Here is a 17623-nt window from a genome sequence, read left to right as displayed (position 1 = left end):
CAGTCAACCTACTATTATGCATCAATAGACAGGGAGTTGTGCTGCATTTTAATGAGAAAAATTGGCTGAAACATATATAATATTTTCCTTTAATATTGTTAGGGTTGCAGTTACTTATTCACCATCTTACTTACCAAATCGTATGTCCCGAGGCAGACATATTCCATTAGGTAATTCAGCCTATGCTGCCAATCTTCTCTCTGAGGTAATTATGATTTTTTTTTCCTTTTAAAATATGTTCCATTTTTCTGTGTTTCATAAACCTTGAAGAAAGCAAGAATAAATCTATATGGCAGTGTGGCGGCAATGTGGAAGACCATTGTATTTTGAGGAGTTTAATGACATGTTTTGATTTCATATTAAGAAAAGTCTAAAAGTTTAGAGCTCACTCTGAGCTAAGCTGCTTGTTTCTCATTCTCGTTTGCTAAATAAAGAAGTGGTAGTGGTGGAAATCTCACAAAGCTTTTCTTGATCTCAGAGTCAAATGCCACCTTGTCAAATTCAGGGCTTGCAGGCTCATGACCATAAAAACAGGGCCATGAAGTCATGATGACAGGTTTTAATAAAAACCCTAGTATTGGCCTTTAACCTGGGAGCTATTACACAGAATTTAGTACTGGCACTGTGGAAATTAACCCCAGTTGGAGTATCCCTGCTGTTTTTATTAAGAAGCTCCTGGCAGCTTGTAAGAGATTTGGATACCTTCTTGCTTGTTATGTATGATTTCTATCTTATGCTTTTAAATCCATTTACTTGAATTAATAATAAAGCTTAAACTTTCTTTTTTTACTGGTATGTTCATTGTCTCTGTACATAAAAGAACCAATTGCCTGGACATCTTACCTTGACACTTGGCAAAACAGCTAGTTGGTTTAAAATATTAATTTGAATAAATAAAGACCCTTTAATTTATCCTAACCCTTTTCTGCTTTCAGCAAAAATATAACATCAAGGAATATCCTTGACTGGATAGTATTTATTAAGGCCATCTCACCAGAAGATATGAAGTCAATTCCTTTACAGGTCTTAAGGAAATGCAGAATGTAAAAGACTGTAGAAAAAAAATTGTGGTTATGAAATGTGGACCTGGATTAATGAAATCATTAGGGAACTTTAAAAAATAGCAACACCAGGATGAACTTTTATTCTTATCTTATTTACTATATAAAACATATGGCTATAATATTTACTCAAGTTTGGGTGTCAGAATCCTGGGCTACCTACAAAGCACTTGTATGAATTTTTATGTATGTTTAAATTTTTCTATTTTATCTATATTAATATTTGCATACAGGCTTTAATGATTATTTAAATGTTATGGGCCCTTCAGATACTTTCTAGTTGCCTTTTTGAACTGAATTGTAGTTTATTGTTTATTGATTTTTGATATTGTATTTTATTTTCTTATACTGCATATAACTATATTTATGAAAAATGAAATATATGTTTATGGAAAATGAAATTACTATAACTATTAATAATTTATAGGGAAAGGCACTGAAAAGATCTGAAAATTTTGATATGGCCAGGCCGCAAGGAAATCTGAGCACTTATCCCTATATTAAAAGAGAAACTATTCACTTTATAATTGAACTGTGAGAGTTTAAGGAAAACTTAAACTGTCAAAGTGAAAATGAATTTGATGAGTCAAAAATAAATTTAGATGAGAAAAGAACCCTTGAATGCATGTAATATAGTACACTACTTGGGGCATGCCTTGATTAGAAATTAGAGGCTGTGGTTCTCATGGGTGACTTTGGGCCAATCACTCTCTCTGAGTTAACTGCCCCCCCTTCAAAAAGTTATTGTTATGATGAGAAGAGGAACAGAAGTATTATGTGAATTCCAGAAGCCATGTTTTACGTGCTTTCCCTACTTTGTTATCTAGAATACCTATTGCAATGTTAAAGATGCTCAAGATATTTTACAACTTGTCTCTCTCCATTAGGACAATATTTATCTGAAAACTGGACTGGGTTTAAAGTCTCTGTCTCTGTCTCTCTCTCTCTCTGTGTGTGTGTGTGTGTTTGTGTGTGTGTGTGTCTGTCTGTGTGTCTGTGTGTGTGTGTGTGTGTGTGTGTGTGTGTGTGTGTCTGTGTCTGTGTAAAGAAAACAAAAGAAGGCTTGAATTCAGTAATGGGCAGATCAGATCCACGGTTATGAAGAAAAAAATTCCTCCAATACATTCTCCAGTATAAGAGGCAGTGACTTACAATATTGGATATTGCTTCATTGTAAATCCTTCTTCCTCCTCGTTCCCAGTTACGCTGTGACTGAACTCTGTTTAAGAGGTTGGAAAGAACACTGGAAACTGCACTTTGCGTTCTTTCTGTACCTTACCTATTTTGTGAATTGTTTTAGCCTAAGTAGAAAGAGATTAGAAATAATAACTAGAGTGCATCTTGTACTGTCCACAGTGAGAAGAGAAAGAGGTTATTTAACTTTAATAACTGTTCTTCCTTTCCATTTTAGTATGGTCAAACTTTTGCTCTGTTTTAGGTGACTGTTCATCCTTTTGTAGAAGTTACATTTCAGAAAACAGTTTATCAGACTAGCACTGCAGCTGGCTCTCATCCATGCTGGAATGAAGAACTTGAAGTTGACTTTAAGTGAGTTAATATTTCAATTTTAAAAAAGTTTGTTTTAGATGAATATGGCATTTAAATTACTCAGTAAAAATTCCATGTCTCCTGTGTCCAAATACTTCTTGCACTGCAGTTTGTTCCATTTTCTTAGACATTGGACTTCAGTTGTACATTATCTACATATAATGGAAGATGATCCCAAAGCAATGATTTCTTATTTATTACCTGAATGTTATGAGGGGTTTGCTGTATAAAGAAAATAGGAAAACAGTAAAACCTCAGTTTAACAGATCATTCAGGGAACAGTATATCCATTATATTTGAATGTCTGGATAAATCTAAACTTGTATCATTGGCATCAGTTTATTATTGATTCAAGATTATGTTTGTTAAATTGAAATTTTATTGCAAATGATGCCATTTAGTCAACTTTATAATTATGCAAATGATTTAAATTCACACAAAACGATAAGTTCAAAATTAGCAGATATGAATACTCCATTAAATGTATGTAATGTAAATGTTTATGTATGAGACTTAATATTTTCTAAATCTAGACATGATTTTAAAGTTTTATTGATCAAATGGAAACATATGTATACAATTGTATAGAAGATTCACAGATTCTATACAGCACAGTATATAGTTTAAATAGAATTATTATTTAATACATGATTATTTTAATATTTTTTAATTTTTTAAATTTGTTTAAAGTAGAAAAAACATAACTCTTCTTAATTTTATTTAAAATATTTGTTCTTTGTTTCAGCTCTCCAGCAAATGATTATACCTTTCTAGGTCTATCTAAAATAAAAGACAACATAAATATTAACATTTTTGATGAATTTGTGATTGAAAAGCATGAGGTAAATTGTGTAAAAAAAGAATAAGTTTTTAAATAAGTAATTATAGATTGATTTGTAACTATGTGTAAGAAATCAGAATATTTTTTTCATTTTGATTAAAGAATAGAAAGTTACCATTAAGTCCAAAATATAATTGTAATATTTCTTATATTGTTTAAGAAAAAAGGATGTTATGCATAAATGCTGTTCACATGCTCCTGCTCATTTTGCTCCTTGATGTATTTCTTAAACTTTGATTGGTATACCAACTGATGGAGCATACTGACTTGGCCAATATGATCCACTCTTGTCACTTGCAGCTAGATTATTTTAATATTATATATGGGATTACTCTTAAAGACCATTCAGAAGCTGCAGTTGGAGATACTGTATTTTTAAAATGCTGTCTTGCATTCTCTCTCTTGCACATAGATACATGCATTAATCTAAATACAAAAGATTAATCCAAGTTATATATTTAACTAGGATGCCTGCCCAAATAGTTGCAGTGGTCATTCTTACATAAAAAAAAACTGGCTTGGATCGATTGTATTTCCTTTCTCTGCTCTACTTGAACAATCTAAGGTAATAAGAAATATGGTTTTAAGCATGTGAGTAGAATCCCTGCAATTCAGCCATCCCTTCAGATATTAACTGAGATTTTATTATATGTATTTTTAATCTGTATGTGTTCTCAGATTTGTGGAACATTTCAAATAGATATGCCACCTGTTGTACTTGGATATACTTGGAGTAAGACATATGTATCCCCTAAAGAAGAATGTTTGGGGCAGAATCTGAAAGAATATAGCTTTTTAACCATCTTTGCCACTATTGAACCTCAGTTATCCTCTGCTGAAAATAATTTAGAGCTGTATACGGTAGGCATCTGTAATTATCGCATTTGATATATAAGATAAGTTCAATTTTTTTCCAATTATAAAGTGCAATATATAGATAGCCTTCAACCTATGACTGTAATTAAACCCAGAATTATGGTTGTATTGTGGTTGTAAGTTAAGCATATGTGACTGGGCCTGATTTACATTTTTCTGGCAGTCATTTAAGGAACACTGTCATCGTTAAGCAAAACTATTTTACCCAGTGGCCATTTTTTCTTGCTGGAAACTAGAAGTTAATGGCAAAAAACATTGAGATGCTTTAAACGGATATAAAGTGAATCGAGGACTCAAAATTTAACCATGTGACTGTAAGGGTGTGTCTGGCCATTGCATCTTTGAAATTAGGTTGTAAGTAGCTTTTGGGAGGGTCCATCATAACTTCAAATGGTTGTTAAGTGAGGGTTGTAAGTTGAGGATTAATTTTGAGTATGTATTTAGTTTGCAGATCATGAAGCAGAAACACTATTGCAAAGAGCATACATTTTTAAGCAAACATGGAAAGCGGTGTTTCCAAAGAGAAGAATAATGACCTCAGTTTTTAACAATCAGGGAAGGAATATTTTGGTAACTAAGTACATTAGCCCTTTGAATCCACCACAACTATTGCTAGATATATATCCAAAAGATCCCAGTTCAACTTCTGTGAGTATGATTTTATTATTATTATTATTATTATTATTATTATTATTATTATTATTATTATTATTGTTGTTGTTGTTGTTGTTGTTGTTGTGTTATTATTATTTCTGATTTCGTTAAATATTTCTTTAAGACATTTCAAATTGTTATTTCTTCAAATTATTATTTCTGGTGTGCCAATTAGAACTTTTTCTTTATTTATCTTAATAAATGTAAAAACATAATCCAATGAATAAATAATTGATGCATATTACAATTCCACATACGGTAAAACAAATCAGTTGGATTTGCTGATTTGATTTTCTGCTGATTGGATTTCATCTTATTTTCTAGGACCTGATATCACGATTTGTATCTTTAATTCCTTGTATAGCAGATACAGTGGATGAAAATAATGATGTTGATGTGTGGATGACATCAGAGGTACTGCCAAATTTCATAGTAATACTGCTCTGTTGATTTTTACAAATTACTTTTATTTTTTTGTAACTTGCACTAATAGCCATCTGAAATATTTATATGGAAGTGTGGTATAAATGGATATTTCTTATATTTTTTCCCTTAGGACCTCTTCCCACTTTTAAAAATTATGGAGTAGCCCAAAAAAGCTTTTGTTTCTATAGGTTATATATATTTATGAATAATTTACTGTATTAAAAGTTACAACTGATGCATTTGCTGCCACTACCTCTTCTTACAAGTGTTCGATTGACTTTCAGTAATATGTTGTTTTTCAATGTAAAATGGCAAGTAATTTTGATTTTGCTGATTCTTAATATTGTTAATTGTAATTTTGTTTGTTCTTTTCTGAAATTATCTCTGGGTTTGAGTAATCTGCTGAATTATAGAAAAACAGTTTGTTATAGCCAGAGTGGACCTAGGAAAAGAAAAAGATTATTGAATGATGTGGTACTTGTCATCTGGTGAAAGACTTAAATGTCACCCTGCTTATCAGTTTACAAAAAAATAATTAATTTGAATTATAAAATACTACCATGCAGTGGCGTAGCGTGGGTTGTCAGCACCCGGGGCAAGGCAAGTAATTTGCGCCCCCTTCTCCGCATCACACGCCTGGCACACACCCCCTCCACAGTGGGCGGCGACCCGGTGGCTTGGATCGGATTCGCACAGCCAGCATTGCAGTGAGAGAGAGTGAGCCAGGCAGGGGCAGAGAGCTGCGAGTGCGAGCGCGCCCCCCCAGATGTTGCGCCCGGTGCGGCCGGCCCCCCCTGCACCCCCCACGCTACGCCACTGCTACCATGAATGTGTTTTCCTGCAGTGGGGAGGATATTCTTAGAAATGGTTCTCACTTACTCTGATAGGTAAATAATACAGAAAAAGAAGTAGAAACTGACTCCCTAATAGAGAGCATTCTGTTTCCAGGTTTGTTTCCGTCTTACTCTGAGACAGGATGTCATATCACCAATAGCTCACCATCTTTTCTTCTCATGTTTCATACAGTTACCCCCCACCTCCATTTTGTCAGTATGCTTTTTATCCTTAAACCCATTTTTCCCTTTTGATGAAAAACAAGTTCTTTAAAACTTTGTCAGAAGAACCCAGGATTTCTTGGAAGTTCTTCAGAAGGTTTTCAACTAATCCATAATTAGTTGAATTTAAAACAAAAACAAAAACTCCAAACCTGTGGTGCCGACCTCAGTGTCATCTTTTTCCAGTTCCCATTGCGTCTCTATTTCTGTCTCATCTAATTCTTCTTTTTTACTTTCCAAAAATCCTTTGCCTTTTGAACAGAGTTCAATCTGATTCTTTGCAGTTCAATTTGATTCGTTGATGTTTGAAAGTAAAAATTACCATTTATCCCATTGAAAAGGAGCTTCTTCTGTTTTAATTTTTCAACCAAAAGAGAATATTATTTCTGCTTACACAAAATTCATTTGGAATCTCTTTCCCATAATTGATGGGAAACAATTATGTCAGTAATACCCATTTTCAATATTGCATCAAAAAATTAGGATGTCATAAAATAATTTGGAGATCACAAAAGAGAGGCTGTTCTTAGACAAGAATATGAGGCTTCTACTGTGGTTATAACAATTTTCTCAGTAGTGCTATTTCCTCCATAATAGGAAGAGCTTTGATAATCTTGACCAAAGAGCTAAGCATTGAAAAGGCCTTGGAGCTCACCTAGCTTTGACAATGGATAATAAAGGAGTCAAGATTACAGCTTCTGTGGCTGATCCGAGTTCAAATATTGTTCAGTTTGTTTTGAATCTGGCTTTTAGTTCAAATCTTCATTTCTTTCTTTGGCAGATTTTTTAAGACATTCTTTGTAGATGGCCAGGATTTAGATCTTTCAAAAATAAAGTGTTGAGGCCTTTACAGTCTTTAAGCAGTAATAAAATGGAAGTTTTCAATGAAGACATAGTGTATTCCTCACTGAAAGGCTCACATGATAAGAAAAACAACAGGCATACTGCCAGCCACCCACCAATATAGATTTATAAATAATTCATGCATCATTGAGGGTTCTTAGGAATAGATCAGGGGAATGCTTTGCAACCAAAAGGAAAGTTATACTCTAAATTTGGTATCTCCAAAGTGTTTCCAACTTTTCTTTAAGCTAGTTCTGGAAAGAAAGTTCTCTTTAAGTCTGACAGACATTGGATATTTGCTGCAATCCACCAAGGAATTCTTTCATATCAAATATCCTGTTCAATATTCTTCATTGTTCCCAAGAATAGAAATTGTTATGATCAGTATTGCATTTGAAAAAAATAAATTGGAATCAAATTATCAAATAAAGATAGTTTAGGATTAAGCATTCCGTATCTTCCTGGCCTTCCTACAGACAAAAGATTTCCTTACTTTTAACAGTCTTCCAGATGAATTCACATGCCAACCTAACTTCTTTGTTATCATTTTTTTGCATTTAGTTGCAATTCAAAGCCCTCTCCCTTGAGTTCTTTCCTACATGCTTAAATTATTCACCAGCGTTTTAGTAATGCTCATAAATAATGAATTTGGGGAAATATTGGAAAGAGTAATCTCCATCTAATGTCAGATTGGGGGAAGTACTCAATATGCAATATGTTGAACAACAAGATGAAGTCAGATCCAATTCTAGAAAAACCCAAGAATTTAAACATGGAGCATTCATATACATTGATATTTTATATCAGTATTTTGCAGTAGTCCTGTCTTCTGTGCATATATTATTTATTGTTTGTCTGCAAGCAGGCAACTGATGCAATCTGTTCAGAGTCGCTCACTTCATGAATTGTTATTTAATCAATAATAAATATTATTTAATAAATAATAATACTGATTCTGTGAATTCTGTTAAGTATTCGGTTCTTGTAGGCATTGAGCGAGACGAGGTGTTCAAACAGCAACAACTTTATTCAGATTCAGAACATAACAGAAGCAAGCTAATAGCTGCTGTGCAGCTATTTATACGGTTGGCCTCTAGGCGGTGACCAATAGATTTAAAGTAGCAGTTTCCCACCCAAACCTACTTAACAGACTGGAGACAGCAAGTCTAGCTCAGCCCAGCAACCGTTATCTAACATACAAAGAGTAGGTCAGCTGTTAAGCAAGCAGTTTAGACATAAAGCAAGTGATTTACACAGATAAGGCCAATACATTACAAATTCTGTTTTAGTAACTTCCAGATAATGGGATGAAGTGCCTGGAATGCAGGGATTTATTCAGTGGTGGGAGTCAGCCGGTTTGCACCACTTTGGCAGAACCAGTAGCTAATGTCCCAGAAGGGACATCCGGAAGCAGCATCCACACAGAGAACTGGTTGGTCACATATTTGAATCCCACCACTGGATTTATTGCTATCCTTGTTGCTATCCTTGCAGTCACCACCCCCATCCCCCACCCAGCTCCTCCTAATGTATAGAGAATATCCAGAACTTGTCCTGTCTCTAATGAAGCTGAGATTTTACTGAGCAGAAATTACTCTTATGATACCTGCACTTTATTCTAGGAAACTTTTTTAATGCTGCTTGTCAGTTTATAAATAGACTGAGAGATTGCTTTCTATTTAAGTACATATAACATCATCATCATCATCATGATCTATGAAGACCACATTGGGCAACAAATGTTTTCCAGTGGTTTCAATCATTCGCAGCATCTTTGGCACATCTCAAGGAACTTTAATAATCTTAAGATCTTCCTTAAGTGTTTGGTGCCAGGTTTTCCGAGGCTGGCCTTGTAATGTATTGGTTTTTTTTTGCTTGTACTGATTCACGTGTCTGTTTAAATGCTGCTTATCGGGTACTCAGTGGTGTGTCTGTGTAACAGCTACGAACCAAGCCAGACTTGTTGTCTCCAGGAATATCACTGGTAGATTTGAGGTGGGAACAGGTTTCTTTAAACCTATTGGCCGCCACCTAGTGGCCAACCGTATAAATAGCTGCGCAGCAGCCACTGTTTCAGTTCTGTTCTGCTTGACTCCAATAAAGCATGTTTCTGTTTGGAAACTTCCGTCTCGCTTATTGCCTGCAAAGAACTGGATACACAACAGACTTCACATCTTCTTTTCTCCAGGAGGTATCCAATATAGTGCAATTTTTGGATGCCAGTATTTAGGCATATGTTACATTTGGCTAACAAGCCGCATTCAATGAAGGAAATCTTAGGATAAATTGAACACAGTAATATTCACTTGGAGAAATATGTCAATAATGGTAAAATCAACAAAGGCTGTTTACTTTTCTACTATCATGTATCTATATCTGTATCTGTATCTGTATACCTATACCTATACCTATGCACCCACACCGTAGATATCCCTCAATTTATGATCACAACCGGCACTGAAACTTTTATTGCTAAATGATGTGGACATTGAGTCACACCCAAATTTATGACCTTTTTGCCACAGTCACTAAATGAATCATGTGGTTGTTAAGTAAATCTGGCCTCCTCCAACTTTGTTTGTTGGAAGCCCTCTGGCAAATGGGGCCCATGTTACCCTGGGATGTTGCAAGTCATAAATTCCTGCCTGAATTTTGATCATGTGACCACAAGAACATTGGTCGTTATAGTTATGGTCATTAGTGTGAGGACCAGTTGTAAATCATTATTTTCACACTTTTTAACACCATGGTCGATATCTGTATATCATTGCTTTACCATATTTTACAGCATCTTCTTTACCAGGTTGCTAGGAAAGTGCTAGAATAATGGGGGAGATTCATTCTTTGCTGATACTTGATTAAAAGTGCTTCAGATCCTCCTGATGTGATCTCAGCAAGTGCTTGTTATGTTAACTATTTTAAACTCTTTTCAGCTTCTGAATCTCAAAAATATGGAAGAAACAATTAACTTAGGGAACCTGGGCGATAGGGATATAATTTCCCACCCCCTTTCTTAATAATGTATAGCTAGCTGAAATATCTTGCTGCTTCTAAACTTCTTCATGATAATAACACTCTGCTATTTATACTGACATTTTACTATTATTATGAATGAAGATGAACATACTTTTTTTTTAAAAAAAGTAACTTATGTTTTTTCCCCCCCTAGCATTGCATCGAATTGAGTGTTGGTAATAAAGAAGAACATGCAGTGCTTCTGTGTAATTATCTTCTGTACATTGGGAAAAAAGCCTGGGTATTGTTAGGAACATCTGTGTTAGAAGTAAGAGCAAAATAATTTTTGAATTAGCAAAATAATTAAAACTGTGCTTCCCAAATATTATAAAGAATGAGTGAAGTTGTAAAGCAAATTGAGATCCTTATGTGAAGAAAAGCATTGGCATGTATGTTAAATTAAGCAACTTAAGCCATGGAAGCTTTGAAAGAAGCTTTCAAGGGTTTCTTTTCAAACAAAATGGTCTGATCTGAAAGCTGAATTGGTCTTGATGTTATTAGTATTCACTAGCATATGTGAATATGCAATGCTTCTTGCTCAGGGATAGTGCACAAAGTCAAAATGGAAATTAATTAATTCATTATTAATCAATCAATCAATTTCCAGCATGGAAGAATGAGAAAAACTGATGGAATTAGTGGAGGTCACCAAATTAACTGCTTTAATCAGAGAGAAGAATATATCTAACTTTGTTTCTATCTGGAAACCACTTAAGGATTTTATGATTGAGATAGAGGAAAATGAAACGTTGACTTTGGTATTTCGTTCTTACTTTATCCTCAAATTATAGATTCAGTGCTGCACAACGGGATGAGTTCCCATTACTTGCCCCAGCTCCTGCCCACCTAGCAGTTCAAAAGCATGCAAATGCAAGTAGTAGAATAATAATAATAATAATAATAATAATAATAATAATAATAATAATAATAATAATAATAATAATAATAATAATAAGTTGGAAGGGACCTTGGAGGTCATCTAGTCCAACCCCCTGCTCAGGCAGGAAACCTTATACCATTTCAGGCAAATGGCTGTCCAATCTCTTCTTAAGTGGGAAGGTAACAGCATTCTGTGCGCCTTGGCATGTAGTGATGCTGGCCACATTGATATGTCTTTGGACAATGCTGTGTTCCTTGGCTAAGAAATGGAGAGGAGCACGGCCTCAGTCACAACTGCAAAGGGGAAACCTTTGCCTTTCTTTAATGTTCAATAATGAACAAGTAAAATAGATACTGTATAAAATAGGTCATAGAAATATAGCACCTGTAAAAAATACGTAGAACGAATAGAATTAAAACTAAATGACATTTACCCAGTATTGGGCCATGTCAACAGCATTTTCTGTCGCTAACATGATTTACTGATTAGATAAGTTTTCTTTGTTGTAGAAATTGTAAGTATATACTGAATATGCAAAGTATAAAAAGGTGAGACTATAATGTTATTATGTTCATTCTATTATGCTGAAAAGAGTCAGACATTAATGCTTTTTTCTTTTTGCCTGTTTAGCCTATACCTCTTTATTTCCCCTTTTCTCCCTTCCCATTTTCCCACTATTTTTATTTGTATTTTATATTCTAATAAGTTGTATTTTATATTCTAATAAGCTTAATAATATTATAGTATAATAAAAAGAAATAGTGCACAGAAATGTACTGGAAATAGAAATACAAATAGAATACAATTGGGAAGTTGAATAACAATTACATATTTACTGCAGTTTTAAAAATTAATTTGCCCATAATAGTTGATGTAACAATTATTTGCATGCATGTTGTACCAACCATATTGTTTACACTGATTTGCACATACAGTTGATTCTTTTTATTTAATTTCAGATTTAAGCAAACTCCATGATAGATATTGAGGATTTACTGTAGTTCAGAACAAGATATTTCATATATCTCCTTTTTGAATAGCAAGGATAAATAATTACATACAATAATCTTAAACTAAAATGACTAAAGATGGGAAACGAGAAATGAAATTGCACCATGATAGTTAGATTATTGTGCGTTGGAAGAAATATTTGGAGAGCTACAGGTGTTCTTATTTCTACCTTAAATATGTCAGTGTTCTCATTCTAAAACTCAAACCAGATATTTATATTAATGTATGTAAGTTTTCCCCCCAAAAAAGTGCTACATGAACAATTTATTAATTAGAAAATATAATTAAATATAAAATTATTTATTTTGTATTTGGAATCAATAAAAAATTTGCTAATAGGGGAAAGTAGCTTATGTTGCAACACAAGAAAACGGAGAATATTTTCTGTGGAATCCCCTGAGTGGCCACTGCTATAAGCAGTTTGATGCATTTTGCCCCCTACAGAGTGTTGATTGCTTAATCAGTTGGGAAAATGTAAGTATTTATAATAAAATGGCTTAATATTTATGTTACTTATATGTGTGTAGGTCTGTACATATTTTGTATATAGTATGTTTAAATGTGTGTTATGTATGTGTACACTTTGAGAGTAAGCAGCTAAATTTTATTTTAAATGTGTGCCATTGTGCCCACAGTAAAAAAATGACAATAAAGGTTATCTATCTATCTATCTATCTATCTATCTATCTATCTATCTATCTATCTATCTATCTATCTATCTAATCACTTTCTTGTATGTACTTTAAAATTAGGGTTCTACAGTTACTTTTATTCAGAGGAAAGTGATCAAGAAGCACACTTTAATTTATCTATTTTATATGACATTTAGTTTAGTGTGTCAGCATAAGAAACTCAGAGGGCTCAAAAATAAACAATACTTGTGTACATGGGAAGAATTAGTAATATGCTTGAACAGATAAAATCTATTTTCTAATATAGCTAACATTTGAAAGTTACTATTCTTTTTAAAAATACGGTATCTAAGTTACTATTTCTGAATATTAAACTGAACTGATTCTTTTTCTATTTTATTTCTATATATTTTGCTGAAATTAGTAAAATGTGTAAGTTTACATTATAAATTATAGATGTATTTATGTGCAAGAAAAAATATTGAATGAGATGACACCAAGAGGCTTGTACCTTGTGAAGGAATATATGTGAAGCACAATATAATGAATATAAATTAATGCAGGAGAAATAAGAAAACTACTTTTTTGGACCTCTGATAAAGATATGAACTCAAATTACAACTTTCTTGATAATTTCTTAAAATACTTAAATTCAAAAATGTGGCACATCAAAAATGTTCTAATATTTTAAAATCATGATTTAACATACATTCTTTAGATTGAGTTAGATTTATAAAAATATAAAGTATATAAAAATAAATATATTTTGTAAGTCATTTTTAAAATAACATTTTATAGGTCTGGTTTAACATTCAACAAAACAGTTCACCTATGTGCACCAGTTTTGATATTTCCAAGGAAGGCTTTTGGAAACAATTGCTTCCATACAATTTCCAGAATTCAAAAACACAAACAGTGCAGGTAAGAACCATTTCAGTATCTACAAATTATAATTCATAATTGAATTTTTACATTTGAGGGGTGTGTGTGTGTGTGTGTGTGTGTGTGTGAATTCTTTCCTTAAAAAGGGATGTCTATAGAAAGACATAGATATAAGGAACGTAGAGTGAGGAACTAATATTAAGATATTGCTAGCCACTCCAATTCAGGATAAGACTGGATAAATTTGTTTAACATTTAATGATATATTCCATCTTTACCTCCCCTAACAGTAATGTTCTTTCTATAGCTTTGTGCATCATACTGCTGCTTCTAGAAATGCAAATGAGAGGTATGGCCAGCTATGATATGTTTTTAGCACATTTAGCATAGATTTTGGACAATGTGCATTCTTGACAAGAGAAACTTGGCTATAGTAAAACAAGTGCTGGCCACCTGAAGTCTGGGACCATAACAAATTTTCTGATTTGTGAAAGCACACGGTACATCTAATGACATCCAAGGTTTTCTCACCAGTTTTACTGCCTCCATTGCTGATTCACCTACTTTCTTAGCCAAATGTGGAACAGTTCTGCTGCATATCTTCTTGAATAAGGTAAAGGTTCCCCCGCACATGCGTGCTACTCGTTTCCGAGTCTAGGGGCTGGTGCTCATTTCCGTTTCAAAGCCAAAGAGCCAGCGTTTGTCCGAGGACGTCTCCGTGGTCATGTGGCCGGCATGACTAGACGCTAAAGGCGCACGGAACGCTGTTACCTTCCCACCGTAGTGGTCCCTATTTTTCTACTTGCATTTTTACATGCTTTCGAACTGCTAGGTTGGCAGAAGCTGGGACGAGTAACAGGCGCTCACTCTTACGCGGCACTCGGGATTCGACCCGCCAAACTGCCGACCTTCTGATCGACAAGCTCAGCGTCCTAACCCACTGAGCCACCGCGTCCCTTTATCTTCTTGAATACAATAAAACAAAGTCAAGAGCAAGAAGTCATGGAGAAAGCCTGTGAAATAGGAGTGCACCTACAAAGTGCTCTAATATTAAAGTAGGGTTTATTTATTTGTTGGTGAAACGTGTAAGGTTAAAGACTAAAAATGGGAGAAATGTCAAGAAACCTATGAACAGAATGCAAAATCAATCCTCTGTGAAATAAGCTCTTTATTATTTCTTCCATTGGAGACAAAGTGTATGACCGTGAGATGAATTATTAAGGGATGTGTCTATCAGATAATATGCAAATATTTATGTGGGTTGCAAACAGGCTTGGAAAACCATCTTGCTCTCCAACTCATGGTAGTTCCCAGCTGCCAAGAGAGAGCTGTTTCTATCCTTCCTTCCTTCGTTTTGTCTGAGGAGAGGCCTCATTCCTAGCAGCAACTCCTCAAACTGTATCTGCAAGAATATTATGTTACATTACTGACTCAAATAACCTCAGGCTGACAGGAGGGTTTAATAGCAGTAGCCCAGAAAATACTCTCTGATCAGTGGAAAAGAGACAACTGATTATCACTTCTGAGAGAAAGACTGGAATGAAATGGAAATGGGGTGTTAGGATTTAGCATGTTTGCTCCTAAATCACAGCATCAGAACATTTTAATATTCATATTTTTAATATCTTAAAGTTTAAATATTTCATATTACTTTGACATTGGAAGAAGCCCAGAGTCACTTGACAGTGAGATGGGCAACATTTAAATTTAATGGGGAAAAATAATAAAATAAATCAGCCTGACAGTCAGGAGGTGTAAACCTTGGCAGTGAAGAACTGAATAAAATTCCCTGTCTATATGTGAGGGAAGAGATAGTAAGGCAAAAGGAATATGAAGACTTGGCAGTATTCAGAATAAAGCAGCAGTTGTGCGAGTTTTAGATAATGGGACAAGTGTGTATCAAATACTAAATAAGAATAGCATCTTTCAAACATATGTTTTTCAAAATTGAGAAATCATGTTTTTATCTGTCAAAATCCTGGTTAGCTTGCATTTGAATTTTCCATGGTTGTGCAATTTCTTTTTTATTCTGTTTCAGCCAGAAAAAATATTTTATGCCACAACGGATGGAAGTTTGGTAGATGAGTTACAAAATAGGTAATTACTTTAATTAATAACATTTTTAAAGTGAATAGAATAGAATAGAATAGAATAGAATAGAATAGAATAGAATAGAATAGAATAGAATAGAATAGAATAGAATAGAATAGAATAGAATAGAATAGAATAGAATAGAATAGAATAGAATAGAATAGAATAGAATAGAATAGAACAGAACAGAATAGAATAACAGAGTTGGAAGGGACTTTGGAGGTCTTCTAGTCCAACCCTTGCTTAGGCCCGAAACCTAATACCATTTCAGACAAATGGTTGTCCAATCTCTTCTTAAAAACTTTCAATGTTGGAGCAGTCACAACTTCTGGAGGCAAGTTGTTCCACCGATTAATTGTTTTAACTGTCAGGAAATTTCTTCTTAGTTCTAGGTTGCTTCTCTTTGATTAGTTTCCATCCATTGCTTCTTGTCCTGCCTTCAAGTGCTTTGGAGAATAGCTTGACTCCCTCTTCTTTGTGGCAGCCCCTGAGATATTGGAACACTGCTATCATGTCCCCCATCATCCTTCTCTTCATTAAACTAGACATACCCAATTCCAGTAACTGTTCCTTATATGTTTTAGCCTCCAGTCCCCTAATCATCTTTGTTGCTCTTCTCTGTACTTTCTAGAGTCTCAACATCTTTTTTACATCCTGGTGACCAAAACTGGATGCAGTATTCCAAGTGTGGCCTTACCAAGGCATTGTAAAGTGGTATTAATACTTCACGTGATCTTGATTCTATCCCTCTGTTAATGCAGCCTAGCACTGTGTTGGCTTTTTTGGCAGTTGCAGCACACTGCTGGCTCATATTTAAGTGATTGTCCAATAGGACTCTCAAGATCCCTCTTACAGTTACCACTATTAGGAGCCAGGTACCACCTATACTGTACCTATGCATTTGGTTTTTCTTGCCTAAATGTAGAACCTTACTTTTTCACCACTGAATTTCATTTTGTTAGATAGCGCCTAATGTTCAAGTAAAGATCTTTTTGTATCTTAAGCCTATCTTCTGGAGTGTTGGCTATTCCTGCCAGCTTAGTGTCATCTGCAAATTTGATGAATTCCCCATCTATCCCCTCATCCAAATCATTTTTTTATATAATTTATTTTTATTTTTTATTTATTTTAATTCCATTTATATCCCGCCCTTCTCCGAAGACTCAGGGCGGCTTACAAGCTTAGCAGTAGCCTTCATTCTATGTATATGCCTGCTTATTAGGGCTTTCACACACACCCCAAGCGGCATTATTACAAAGTCAGCTTAATTTTATTGATTTTCCAATATTTCCAATATTACACAATATATCTTTGAAAAGCAACGTGGTGTCTAGGTTACAATAGTTCCATTTCATACAGATATATGTTATTACAAATCTCCAATTTATTGTAGCCAATATTTCCTCTCTTTTTTCCTTTAATACATATTGTCTCTTATCTAAATTAACATACCGGTACTTCTTATTTTTTCTATCAATTATTTAATGGTTTCCTTGCATTTGTTAATGCTTTCATATATTTTATTTATTTTAACATTTCATCTTTAAAACATCAATCACTGTATAAATTTTCCCAGGTTTAATTTGCATTAATATTAAAGTTAAACATTTAAAGTTTCTCATTTTCATATTTTTAGGTGACCCCACTTCCCTTTATCACAATTCTCTCCAATTCCTAATAATCTAGATACACATCCTGTCTATCTCATTTCCATATCAACAGGTTAATAATACAATATGATATTCTTGTTTTCATTATAATTTCCACATACTGTAAATTCAATAACCAAAATTTCTCCCCTTTCAATA

The 17623-nt window shown here is 34.0% G+C and overlaps 1 protein-coding gene across 1 annotated transcript in view; it reads left to right on the top strand.

Annotated features, from left to right (window-relative positions):
* Window positions 1-17623, top strand: part of CC2D2B (coiled-coil and C2 domain containing 2B) — a 56478-nt gene that overhangs the window by 26297 nt on the left and 12558 nt on the right. The window contains exons 18-28 of the mRNA XM_081329944.1: window positions 103-205; window positions 2500-2609; window positions 3355-3451; window positions 3917-4015; window positions 4129-4311; window positions 4771-4974; window positions 5305-5394; window positions 10474-10587; window positions 12550-12684; window positions 13641-13763; window positions 15763-15821. Coding sequence (XP_081186070.1) covers window positions 103-205; window positions 2500-2609; window positions 3355-3451; window positions 3917-4015; window positions 4129-4311; window positions 4771-4974; window positions 5305-5394; window positions 10474-10587; window positions 12550-12684; window positions 13641-13763; window positions 15763-15821 — 1317 coding nt within the window. The remainder of the gene's footprint in view (window positions 1-102; window positions 206-2499; window positions 2610-3354; window positions 3452-3916; window positions 4016-4128; window positions 4312-4770; window positions 4975-5304; window positions 5395-10473; window positions 10588-12549; window positions 12685-13640; window positions 13764-15762; window positions 15822-17623) is intronic.

The sequence above is a fragment of the Vipera berus genome (assembly GCF_964194415.1).
Source record: "Vipera berus genome assembly, chromosome: 5".
In the NCBI taxonomy this organism is placed as follows: domain Eukaryota; kingdom Metazoa; phylum Chordata; class Lepidosauria; order Squamata; family Viperidae; genus Vipera; species Vipera berus.
Note: the sequence above shows the minus strand (reverse complement) of the source record. Positions and strands in the feature narration are given on the sequence as shown.